The sequence below is a fragment of the Macrotis lagotis genome, chromosome 3 (genome assembly GCF_037893015.1).
Source record: "Macrotis lagotis isolate mMagLag1 chromosome 3, bilby.v1.9.chrom.fasta, whole genome shotgun sequence".
In the NCBI taxonomy this organism is placed as follows: Eukaryota; Metazoa; Chordata; class Mammalia; order Peramelemorphia; family Peramelidae; genus Macrotis; species Macrotis lagotis.
The window spans coordinates 56,462,155-56,475,650 of NC_133660.1; the positions used below are offsets into that span (position 1 = coordinate 56,462,155).

The window sequence follows — 13,496 nt, forward strand, 5'->3', positions numbered from 1 at the left end:
TGCAAATTCCCTAGAAATATCAACTACCATGTAGAAAAATTTAATTCCTCTGTCAGAAACCTAAGTTGCTTTGGAGGTGTGGAGAAGACTGTCTTTGCTATCTGAAAACCCCAATTACAAAACAGGCTTGCCTGAAAGGGTTAACAAAAAGAGTTCCTGAATGGGTTAAAGCAACAAAAAATAAGCCAGATGCAATATCTCATGTGTCAGCCCTTAGCTGCATTATGGTTTGTGAACCTCACAAATCTTTCATTTTCTTTTGAACACTCTCTTGTCAATCACCAGCTACTGGCTGATTGCTACTGCCATACTGTTCTGATTACCACCTTTTTTTGATCTGCTTTTCCTACTAGTCCTATTGCTTCACACCAGTCCCTAAGATGCCCTCAGGGCATGACTTCCAACTGTTGACATACAGTAAATCTTCTAGAGCATTCAATATTTTCCACTTCCACGTATTTGTTATTTCAGAGTTCTTATGATTAACTATTTCATTGGACTTGATTAAAGTAAGATTTACTTGTTGGATGGAGAATTGGATGATTTGATGTTTTCCTCCCAGAACATGATTGATCCAGAAGTCTTTCTAAGAATTCAACTTTTTTAAAAAATCACTTAAGTTTTAGTTTATGAAAGTCCTAATTTATAGCTGGTCATCTTGGGCTCATCACAACAGATTTAAAAAGGCACAATTAATTATCCCTGACATTTGATCATTACCCCAACTAGGCTTAGGCAAATTTCCATTCGCAAATGAGAGTAGATGTAAAATATGCAGAAGAGTGCTTTAAGGCAGTTTTGCCCTTTTCTAATGACAGGTTTAAGAACATCAAAGCAGCCCAAAAGCTTAATTTGAAAAACATGACATGATTTTTGCCATTTTTGATGATATTAAAACCAAACTTTCTAAAATCAAATTTGTAACTATTTCCTCATAGTCATTCCATATCAGAGCATCATAGTCTTAGAGCTGTGTGGTAGAGCAGGGTAGAGTTCTAGACTTTGAGTCTAAAAGACCTGGTTTCTAATTCACCCTCAAATACATACTCTCGGTGGGAAATGGGAATAAGGTTAACAGTAATAAACTCTTAGACACCACTTTAAGATTTGCAAAGTGCTTAGCAAGCTATCTCAGTCTTCATGATATCGTTTGAGATAAGTGTTAAACCATGGTTAGTCCATGGTTATAGCCAGTAAGTGTCTGAAGCAAAAGTTGAACTCCAAAGACTGGGTTTTAAGCTCAATCTCTAAACCTCAGTTTCATCGGTTTTATAATTAGGAGATCAGACAGGATGAGACTTTTTCAGCCCTAATCTAACCTTTGGGGCCATCTGATCCAATCTCATTTTACTGATGAGGAACCCAAAGCCCCAGAGAGGTTAAATGATTTAACTGGAGTCACACATATATGACAAATATCTCCAGTCTTATCTCTTTGTTCTTTGAGGCCAGGTCTCTCTCTGGGATCTAATTGCCTAATAAGATGTATCTATTCCTTATCTGCTCCTAAAGTCTTCTGTCCATTCTGAATGTCTTTGGCTCTCCCCACTCCCTGTAACATACCTTACATGTTCTTTTTGCTAACACTTAGATTTTCATTCTGCCTCTTTCTTTGTCTATAAGTCTTCTCAAGTCACAAGCCTTTATCTTTGAGGCTCCTGACTCTTCTTTACTGTCCTTTATGGAATCCCAGAGTTTTCCCACTCTCAGCTGCCATTGTCACTCATTGTTGAACCCTTCTCATCTTATCACCTCTATCATTTGACCAGATGTTTTTTTTTTTTTAATAATGGCCACAAGACTGCAGCTGTTTGTTGCTTGTTTTTTTCTCCTATACATATTTTCTTTTTGGTGAAGCTTTAGATTACATCATATTGGCTGTGAAAGGCAACTCTGAAATCTTGTGCTAGATTTGTAAGGCATGTGCAGGTTTTGGGCCACACTCACATGTTTGTCATGTTTTATGTATAATTACCTCTGGACTGGGCTGGGTTCCCATCCACACCCTGGGACAGAGCCAGATACTGGAGCACCAACAAAGCTTGTAGCAGAAAACTTTACATGTCCTATGTAGCATCAACCCACAGCTGGTTTTAAGTCCCAGTCCTGTCATCATTTGAATATATAATTCACAGTTCAGTTATGTTAGTGTACACCCACATAGACACCCCCACCCCCCCACCAATAAATTATGTAATAATGCATTATATGTACTTTCATAATAATATATAAACATATACTATATAGTATATTTTATAATAAATGTACTATGTATTTTCCCAGAATTAAACACATTCATATTATATAATTTATTATATATATAATATATATATATATTTACTTTTACAGCAGCACATGTATTCAAATTAATTTGTCTTATATAATAGTGCATTATATGGATTTTCACAAATACACACATGGACATGTGCATATAGATACACATATTTACATGCATATATATACACACATGCATGCATACATATATACATATACATACATATACACCACTAGCTGAGTACTTACTGTCTCAGGGAAGTGGATGATAGGGAAGAAGGAATGGAATTTGCAACTCAAAAAAACCAATGTTCTTGGGAGGAACTGGGAAATTCATCAGTGTAATTGGGGGAAAATAAAATAATTTAAATATACATAAAATACTAGGAAAATTTATTTAGTCCAGAAGATGTTGTATGAGAATAATTTTAATTTTTTTTTTAGGTTTTTGCAAGGCAAATGGGGTTAAGCAACTTGCCCAAGGTCACACAGCTAGGTAATTATTAAGGTCAGATTTGAACTCAGGTACTCCTAACTCCAGGGCCAGTGCTCTATCTACTGTACCACCTAGCCAACCCAATATTAATTCTTTTATTAGCAGTAGACATGGACAGTTAGGTGACTCAATGGATAGAGTGCCAGGCTTGGACTCAGGATTACTTGAATTCAAATTTGACATGAAATCCATTCTTAGCTATGTGATCTCAAGTAAGTTACTTAATCTTTTAGCCTCAGTTTCCTCATCTGTAAAATGATACCAAGAATAGTACTTCCTCTTGGGATTGTCATGAGAATCAAATGAGATAACATTTATAACTCACTTTGTCAAACCTTTATAGTGATTTAGAAGTGCTGACTATTTTGATTATGAAGCAGTATCAGGTTGTTGTTTTTTTTTTTTTAATAGAATCATCATGGAACAGCTAGGGGGCATGGTGGATTAGTGGCCTGAGTTCAAATTTGACCTCAGACATCTAATACTTACTTAGCTATGTGACCTTGGGCAAGTCACTTAACCCCATTGCCTTGCAAAAATAAAAACAATAAATAAATAGAATCATTATTTGTTAATGGTCTACAGGGCTGGAGCACAGATTTCCAGCTGTCATGCATATCCAACCTTCAAGAAAAAAAGCTTCTAGGACTTTGATTTTCATATCTCAATTATACCAAAACATGTTCTGAGTACTTGAAAAACATCTAAGACCCCTTTTTGTGTTTGTATTGCCAGTGTCTGTCTACTGCAGTATCTGGCATGTAGTCAATGCTTAATAAATGCTTGTTGATTGATTATTACATTCCAATGTTTGAAACTGCTTCCAGCTATGAGGAAAGCCAAAATATTAAGGAATGCAGAGTGTACTTTGGAAAAAACTTATTGCATCTAACTTGAGACTGAGATCTTTCAAGTTTCAAGTTTCTCCTGACAACCTTCTCACGGAGGATATCAGCCTTAATCTTCGTGCCTAGCCTCTGAGATTATCTTGAATTTATCATGTATACTTCTTGTTCATACAGAGTTGTTTGCATGCTATCACCGCCATTAAAATATGAGGTCCTTACTATGCCCAAAGGGCAACAAAAATGTGCACACCCTTTGACCCAGAAATGCCACTACTGGGTCTATACCCTGAAGAGATGGTGAAAAAGGGTAAAAACATCACTTGTACAAAAATATTCATAGCAGCCCTGTTTGTGGTGGCAAAGAATTGGAAATCAAGTAAATGTCCTTCAATTGGGGAATGGCTTAGCAAACTGTGGTATATGTATGTCATGGAACACCATTGTTCTATTAGAAACCAGGAGGGACGGGATTTCAGGGAAGCCTGGAGGGATTTGCATGAACTGATGCTGAGCGAGATGAGCAGAACCAGAAAAACCCTGTATACCCTAACAGCAACATGGGGGTGATATTCAACCTTGAAGGACTCACTCATTCCATCAGTGCAACAATCGAGAACAATTTTGGGCTGTCTGCAAAGGAGAGTGCCATCTATATCCAGATGAAGAGGTGTGGAGTTTGAACAAAGTTCAAGGACTATTCCCTTTATTTAGAAAAAAACAGATATCTTATTGTCTGATCTTGTTACCTCTTAGACTTCTTGTCACTTCCTTAAGGATATGATTTCTCTTTCATCACACTCAATTTAGATCAATGTAGAACATGGAAATGAAGTAAAGACTGACAGATTACTTTCCATGGGAGGGAGGGAAGTAAGATGGGGGAGGGGGGAATTGTAAAACTCAAATAATATATTTAATAAAAATAAATTAAAAAAATATGAGGTCCTTGAGGGCAATGAATGTTTTTTTTTTGGCTTACATTCTTTGTGTCTCTGATACTCAGCATAATACTGGCACATAGTAGTGGCTTGTTGACTTGACTTTCAAAAGAACTTTTGAAGTTCTTCATTCATGGCAATCCCTGGGATCATAAATTCTCATTTATTTTGAATTTCCCTATTCAAAAGATGAATTCAAATGATAGATGCTGAAAGCACAGCTTTTCAAATGCATAGGGAACACTTTCTTTTCATAAATTAAAAATCAAGATGAGGAATATAGACTTTGATTTCCCAAGGAGGGAAAGATACAGAGTAGTTCAAGCATCATTCACAGTGCCCTTTGCTGCCAATGCCTACTTTAATGACTGTGACATTTCATTATGTAATTCAACCAATTCAGAGATGCCCAGTTAGCTGTCAGATATCACTTAGTTTTAGTCAGTGATGGGCTGTGAGAACCAGGGAAAAAGCATTTTTGTTCACACATTAAAGTACACTTTTGACAGCATTGGCTTGTATATGCCAATATATAAACCCATCACATTGTTCATGGAAAGAGGTCAAGCTTGACATTCTTTGGTGGAGTACCTTTTACTCAAGGAGGCTTTGCCTATTTGATAGTTCTTCTGTTGGCTCTCAGTTATCATGTTTCTGTCATATGATTGGAAAACTATTGTCAGTTCTAGGCATATATGGAGGCATTATACTTATATTTAACTTATATGAATCCAACTTTTCAGCCAATAAAAGGAGTTAAGGGGAGGAATAATAATGTAAAATAATTCAGACACAAGGAAGGAATGGCAGGAGGAGGGCAGAGGGAAGAACCAGGAAAGGACAGCATTTGGGTATCGAACAGGAGGAGATGCAACATTTGTCTATTTGGTCATAGTACTAGGTCTCTTTCTACCCCCCCTAACCCAAAAGATCAAGCTTGAATCTTACATAGAAGATATGGATCCAGCTTTCTGCCTTCCCTTTTCTATATTGTTCCAACAAGTTAGCTGCTCCTCACCTTGGACATCTGTGGAGTGAGGGTAATTTGGATTAAATATAATTTTTACTTTCAAGGTTGTTTTTATGCTCTAAACATTACATAAATTATGATACCACTTGTTTGTCTCAAAACTCTAGATGACAATAGAATTGGAGTTTTGGGGGAATCCTTGAATAATCCTAAACTCAGTTGGTTTATACGTTCTGTTCATTTGTGAAGTCATGATGCCTCACCACTGGACTAGAGCATTGAATTCAATTAACTTCAATAAGCATCTATCTATCACCTATTATGTACACTTGAAAGATATTACTTTAGTCTATTCACTGGAAGTTCAAATACTGAAGCTGAAGCTTAAATATTGTAGTCACATATTAAAAAGAGAGAACTCCTTGGAAAAGACCCTGATGTTGGGAAATACTGCAGAAAAAGGGTAAAGGTGGATGGCAGAGGATGAGATGGATAGATAGTGTCATGGAAACATTGAACATGAGCTAGGACAGATTTGAAGAGATTGAGGAAGATAGAAGGGACTGGCATGCTATAGTTCATGAGGTCAACAAAGAGTTGGTTACAACTGAATGACTGAACAATAACCACTAACTCTGTTCATTGCCCTTTGTTGAGATATATTATTCATACATATTTTCTCATGTAGAGCAGGTAAGGAAGTTCTCATGACTGTCACTTGTGCAAACTAGAAGATGAAATGATGAGTTCATAGGTTCAACTTTGTTAGAACACTGAGCAAAGCAAGAGGGCAGAGTTGATAGGAAAAGCAGACAAATTGTGAGGAACATTAAATTGAAATGTTCATGTTTCATTGTTATAGTAATAATTAGTCACTGAAAACTTTTGAGCAGGGGAATGACCACAGTCAGACCTTTGCTTTTTGGGAAGGTTCTTTTGTTCAGTATATTAAGGGGGGATTGTAGGAAAAGAGACAGGTCAGCCAACAAGAAATTATCCATCATTTACAGTAAACAAACATTTATTAAACACCTTTGATATTCTAGGAACTATTCTAAGCTCTGGAAATACAAAAATACAAGCAAAAACGAAATTCCTACCCTCAAGAATCTTATAGTCTAATGGGTTTTGATACCATAAAAAACTATTGAATGTGTGTTTGTGTGTGTGTGTGTGTGTGTCTGTGTGTGTCTGTGTGTCTGTGTGTCTGTGTGTCTGTGTGTCTGTGACAGAACAGGGTGCAGGGACCTAGAGAAGTCTGGAGCAGTGATAAGAGAAATGAAGAGATAGTTGACCTGGGAGTCCTCCTTAATAAAAGGAGATTCTTGAAGCCATCCAATCAGAGGGAGAAACCTTGAAGGTATGAATTCCAGGGTTGGAGTTATAATATAGAATGAAGAGGTTTTGGGGGAATAATAGAACAACAACACTGGAATGAAGCCTCTGCTAGGAGCTAGAGATATACAGACAAAACAAAATAATCCCTGCCCTCCTGGAGCTTAAATTATAATGGAAGAGAAAATGTGTACATATGTAGGTACATATAAGATAGCTACAAAGCCATTGTGGAAGGGTGAGGACAGGGGGGACTCAGGAAAGGCCTTATGGAGAAGTTGGTTCGGAAGTGGAGTTGAACATGTACTTCCTTTCACATTCAGATGATTTTAAAATCTAGTTATAGTCCGTCAGTCAGTCCAGAAACATTTATTAAGGGCTATGTTCTAGGTTAAGTGCTGAAGATACAAAGACAAAAACTAAGCAGTCTTTGCCTACAAGGAAAATCCATTTGATTTCTTCCAGAAAAAAAGTCAATGCAAATATATATAAAATAAATACAAACTCAATTATTATTGGTAGATTTCAGGAGATCACTAGTTGATCAACCAATTTTTCTGCCTGTATCTCAGTGGAGTGTCTGTATCTGTGACATTAAACACTCAGTTGGAGGTCTACCTGTGTGTCACAACCCTCCTGAGTGTAACACAAAACCAGATTAAAGTGTACTTTATATCTGATTTTAATATGTCATTTAATCAGGATTTGCCTCAGTTTCCTTATCTGTAACATGGGAACAATGATATTACTTAGTTTCTAAGGTTATTGTGAAGACCATCTGCGATAACATTTGTAAAATACTTATTATCTCAGACAAATTGAGACCTGGGAAAGACCTTAACTTAAAAAGGCCAAGGTCTCCCAATGCATCCTGGGCCATTTCCAGTTGTCCTTCTCTGTATCTTGCCACTGGACCCAGGTGGCTCCAGAGAAGTCTTACCTCACTAAAGGTTAATTCACTTGCAAGTCATGATATCAACATCTGGATATCATTGGTCCTCTTTGAGAACAAAGGACAAACAGCATTATGGGACGCCAATGAGATAAAATTTGTAAAATGTTAAGCACAGAGCTTGAAGGTGTATAGTAAGCACATACAAATGTTAGGTGTGTTTTTCCTAAGTCAATATGAAATCCATAGGGATCTTTATGTAAGCTTATTGGTCTTCCATGTCTCTTCGAATTTGATGGCAGAGGAGGTCAGGGCATTCTAATCAGAATATACAGAGCAGAGATTGTGTGTGTGTGTGTGTGTGTGTGTGTGTGTGTGTGTGTGTGTGTGTGTGTGTTGGATTCTGGCAGTTTGATGAAGTGTACTGTCCACTTCTCTAAAGAAACTTTTTAAATGTATAAAATAAGTTATAAAGGATTGCAAAGGAAAGCAATTATACTGAAATAAAGAAGTATTTTTCCCCATCCAAGTTCAGAGATCCCATGAAATCTATCCATGGATCCTTTGGGAGTCTGTGAATCAGAGGTTAAGAAATCCTACCTAGGGTTGCCCTTCTTTGCAGCAGGAATAAGTAGAAATTTCCAAATTGCTTTCTTTGGTCCCTGCCTTCCCCTTTCTGCCCAATCCTGATGTCCCCACCATCAGCAATATTTCTTCTATTTTTCTAACACAGAGAACCCTTTCATTTCATCTCATGCAACCAAACAACTGATTAAAGATCTTTAAGAAAATGATGGATAATCAATACTTGTATTTCTTCAGTGATTGGGCTTTTTGTTTTTTGTTATTTTTTTTGGTGAAAAGCAGTTCAATTATGTTGTTTTTAAAAATGTTAACAGCCTCAAACAAAAATGACACTCAACATGCATTAAGTTGGTTAGAGGTCATAAACCTTATTGACTGTGTTAGAAGTTATGATCCCCTTTCACTGAACTGAAGATATTTCATAAAATTTTTTATAGCCTTTGGCTCAATTCTATTGAATTAAAAAGAGAAAAAAAATGTCCTGAGATACCATAAAAGCCAAAGGCTCAGTGAATCATAAAATGTCCCTCCTTCTCATGTGCTTCTTTGTCATGACATATGATCTGGTCATCTGTGAAGCTGTAGCTCATAACTACACATTTGGTGCTCTGGGCCATGGAGACTTTTCTGTCAAATGACTCATTCATTACAATTTATTGAACCACTTTGTTGTTTCCTTTCTTTCTATTATGATCCAATCACATTTCAGTGAATGCTAATTTTTCAAGTCACTCTGGAACTATGTGAATTAAATTGTAAAATTTGAGATTGAAGTTATCTTGATATGGTATTAAGAATTCAATTGATCTTCAGAGGTAATGCAATTTTACATAATTTGGTACTGTTTTGGAGGTGGAGGTTAGGAGATCCTAATTTTTAATAATAAAAGTAAGTTCAAACTTGGGAGAGAGAGAGAGAGAGAGAGAGAGAGAGAGAGAGAGAGAGAGAGAGAGCTGAGATAATTTGAACTGTCTTCTTTATTTGCAGAGATGGGGGAGCTAATGGTCATGAACATTGTCTACATTTGCAAATGCAGTTGATAGACTGGCTTCTGTTTTCCCTCATCCACATTCTTTTTAAAAATTCTTTTGCTATGTAAAAAATGGACCCTCTAAGTTGAGAAGGCCACAGGGAAGATGAAAATTTGGGGAAAAAGGCGATATTTTTTTTAAAAAATCAATAAGCATCTGAAAAAGTTTGTTCTTTCCTGCTATCAACTTGGTTAGTGAAATAGGAATAAAACAATCTTGTAATTCTTTGTTTTTTTTTCTTCATTTGCAGGGTCAGCCAGGTCCACAGGTAAGAGAGTTCCCTCATAAACATTTGATTCCAATGTAAGATTCCTTAAAGCTGAAATTATCTACAGTTCTTTTCAACTGATTTATTAAAAATAACTTATTTACTGGTAATCATTACACAACATAGTAGAACAAATATTTCCCAGGAGGGAAGCCTGGGGCCCCTTTCAGCCGTTTCAGTTGCATCAGCTGTCTGACCAGATGGTGAGTTTAACAATGTACAACCAAATAAAGCAGGGCTCTTAACTGGTTTGAAACTCTGCCACAGAACTTGAAAGCAAACTAGAATAACTTAGCAAACGTGGAGTGTGAGCTGGTTTGCATTAACTGTTTATTAATCACGTGCTAATAATGTTATGGCAAATCTGTGGAGACTGTTTACTTCAAACCTAGTTGTACTAGTTAACTTTGGATTAATTACACATAGGAGCTCAATCATTTTCTATATTTTTCAATACATTTCTATTGCTAAAGATATGAATTATAATGAAAGAAATGTGAATTCAATAAACAGATTGAGAAAATGTGGCATATCAGAGGAATGTGTGTAAAAGGAAAAACAAAAACAAAAAGAGACTAAATCTTGATCCAATCTTTAAAATATTAGGAATTAGTAGGAAATAGTGACAAATATAAATTCTTATAACTTAATATTATTAAGATATACACATAATTACTGAGCTTGAGGCAGTGCAGCAGAATCCAACCTTGGTATAAGGAGGATGTAGGTTCATGTCCTGTCTCTGCCAGATATTAGGTGTATGACTATGAGCCCATTTAACACATTGTGTTCATCCCAAACTCATTTTTCCTAATTTCTTGATTTCTATTGAAGTCACTGTCCTACTTTCATTTTCCTGGATTCATAATGAATAACTTCTTTTTTTCTAAGTTTTTTTTTGCAAGGCAAATGGGGTTACGTGGCTTGCCCAAGGCCACACAGCTAGGTAATTATTGTCTGAGACCAGATTTGAACCCAGGTACTCCTGACTCCAGGGCTGGTGCTTTATCCACTGTACCACCTAGCCGCCCCAAATATCTTCTTTCAAAGAGGAACTCAATTGGCTCCTCCTACAAGAACTCTGTCTTAATCTCCCCTTTGTTAATATCACTTGCCCTTCCAAAATACTTTTGTTTTGACTTTGTATATGCTTTCCATTTACTTGATGAGGACACATATAGTTTGTTCCCCCAATATAATATAAGCTCCTTGAGGGCAAGCGCTTTCAAGTGTGTGTGTGTATGTGTGTGTGTGTGTGTGTGTGTGTGTGTGTGTGTGTGTGTGTGTCTTGGACCTAGAGCAATATTCAAAATGAAATGGTTTAGTTTCTTTTTTTTCCCAAGAAACTCTTCAGGAATCCTCTCCATATGAGAACAACAACAAGAATTAGTGATCCTTGATGCCTTGGAACCACTATGGTATAATAGGGTTTGTTTTCTTTGCATGCACACAATACCATTCCTACTAAAAATCAATATAACACAAAAATAATAGCAACAATAGTAGTTTTTATATTGTTACAAGATTAAAAACGCTTTAAAAGTATCTCTTGTGATACCTGCAAAAACCCTGAGAAGTAGTGTTATTACTATCTCCATTTTACAGATAAGATGGACTGAGCTTGTGACATGCCTAGGGTCCCACAACTAATTAGAGGCTGAATTTGAGTTCTGATTTGAGGTCCAGTGCTATATCCATTGTACCATCCAACTGCCTCCCTTTTAAAAAGAAGCAAACAGATTACATGACTTCTTCCTGAGTCTGTCAGCAGCATTTGTCAACACTCCAAGTGTAGAGGCACTGTTTCCTATATTTCAGTTTTGTGGCTAGTTACACACACACACACACACACACACACACACACACACACACACACATATATATCAGTATCCATTTTCTAGGATGATGCTATGAGTGGCCATTGTGACCATTTTCTGTAAATATTTGTTGAGGAGAGAATTGGGGGAGCCATGTAAGAATAACACTCCCTTCTGAACTAAACTCAGAAGATGGCTTTTTTGATGTATATTTGTAGTTCCCTGGACTTTGAAGCATTATCAGTTGATTTAGCATTTTAAGTTAATTCAAAGGTTTTGCTCAAGTTAAAAAATTGCAAAAGATAGAACTGTAATTGTCTTTGTTTTGGAGAGTGATTTTGACCCGGACATTGAGCTCACTGAGAAAAGAAAGGGAATGTTCTGGAGGTCATTAGACAATAACTACCAGAATTTTGATTGGGGAGGAGAGGCTAGATATGGATTGAGTGAACCTCACAGAAGGAGAGGTTACTGAGCAAGATGGGAAGTTGGAAATGACAAAAAAACAAGGAGTATTCCAACTCCTCTACCTTTACCATGAATTGATGAGATTGAATGAAAGTACAGCCAGTATTGCAAAGGGCGTCTAGATCATCTATCAGGAGGGAATCAGTTATCAGTGAAAGCCAGAAGGCAGAGGGAGTAGGAAAGGAAAAGGTGGAAGCTAAAAGGAAAATTGTATGGAATAGAGAGCACAGTGTAAGGGATGGGTAGCTTTAGGTACTGGTAGGATTGAGAGAGATGATCATAAGGAACTGGCAGCAGAGGTTAGACAACAGTCAGAAATTCAGAATGACGGGTGTAAAGGATATGACTTGATATGATTTTGTTAATTATTTAAGGATTAACTCAGGTAAGTTATCAACATCCATAGGGGTTTTGATTCAGGGTGCAGTGCTCATAGGACATTAAGTTCTAAATCCTTATGAGCAAAGTTTGAGGTATATTAAACTGAAATTACGAGCATTCCATACATTAGAAATATTTTTTTTTTATATTGGACCCTTCAGAAGTGTAGTTTTTGCTTCATTCTGTTTTCTAGGTTTTCCCTTACCATGATGGTTAACAGTGAATTTCTTCATCATAAGCAGCAACTCATATTTGAATAAAGTTGAATATCTTCTCAGACCTGGAAAACATTGAATGATCCAGAGACAAAAGAATCCCTCTTCCTTCATGTGAAATTTTGATATTGATATTATATTACTATATTTCCAAAATTAAAGACTTCAGTTTCCAAAATTTATATCAAAAAGTTGTTCCTGAATTTTCATTCCATTTAATACTGATGGAATTAATGCTAAAGAAATATATGCTAGAACTAACAAAGCTTTAGAAGTGTCGAGTGATTAATCCTCTTGAACTAGGGAAAGATACTAAAAGAGTAAAATAAATCATGATTAGTATCATAACTTTAAAAGGGTGGTCAAGGAAATATTGGTAATCACTAACCTATAGCTTCTTCTCATCTTTCTCAAATTTTTAAGAATTTACACATGAGGGCATCCTTAATGAAAATATGAGAAAGTAACAGGTAGATTTCTACCAGCTATATCCTCTGGGAGACCATGCCTTAACAATCACACAATTGTTATGGGTTAAAGAGAATACAAAGAACCTAATATACTCTATGTATGTATGTGAGTGACTTGATTCAGTAGAACAAGATGTAGCCTTTAAGATTCTTTTCCAACAATCTGTGATCCATGCATTTGCTAAGATAATAAAATAATCTTTGAAAGATGCACCAATAGAAAACTTTTTGATAAACCTTTAATAGCCAATATTAAGTAATGTATAAAACATGGGGTGTACTAACTACAGATGCATGCCACTATCATGGAGGAAGTCTAGTACAAATTGGAAATAAAAAGCAAGATTTTATATAAATAAGGCCCCTTATTATGATTATTATTAATATAACATAATATCTGAGGTCCCTATTATGGCTGAAATTCCCCAGAAAAAAAGAGTTTAGACTAATAATCCACATAGGAAAAAGCAAGATGATTATAAAAGCCTTTTGTCTAGACTATGGTAGG

The 13,496-nt window shown here is 36.2% G+C and overlaps 1 protein-coding gene across 1 annotated transcript in view; it reads left to right on the top strand.

The window, feature by feature from the left end:
- Positions 1 to 13,496, top strand: part of COL25A1 (collagen type XXV alpha 1 chain) — a 551,557-nt gene that overhangs the window by 339,876 nt on the left and 198,185 nt on the right. Inside the window, exon 5 of the mRNA XM_074228733.1 lies at positions 9,620 to 9,637. Coding sequence (XP_074084834.1) covers positions 9,620 to 9,637 — 18 coding nt within the window. The remainder of the gene's footprint in view (positions 1 to 9,619; positions 9,638 to 13,496) is intronic.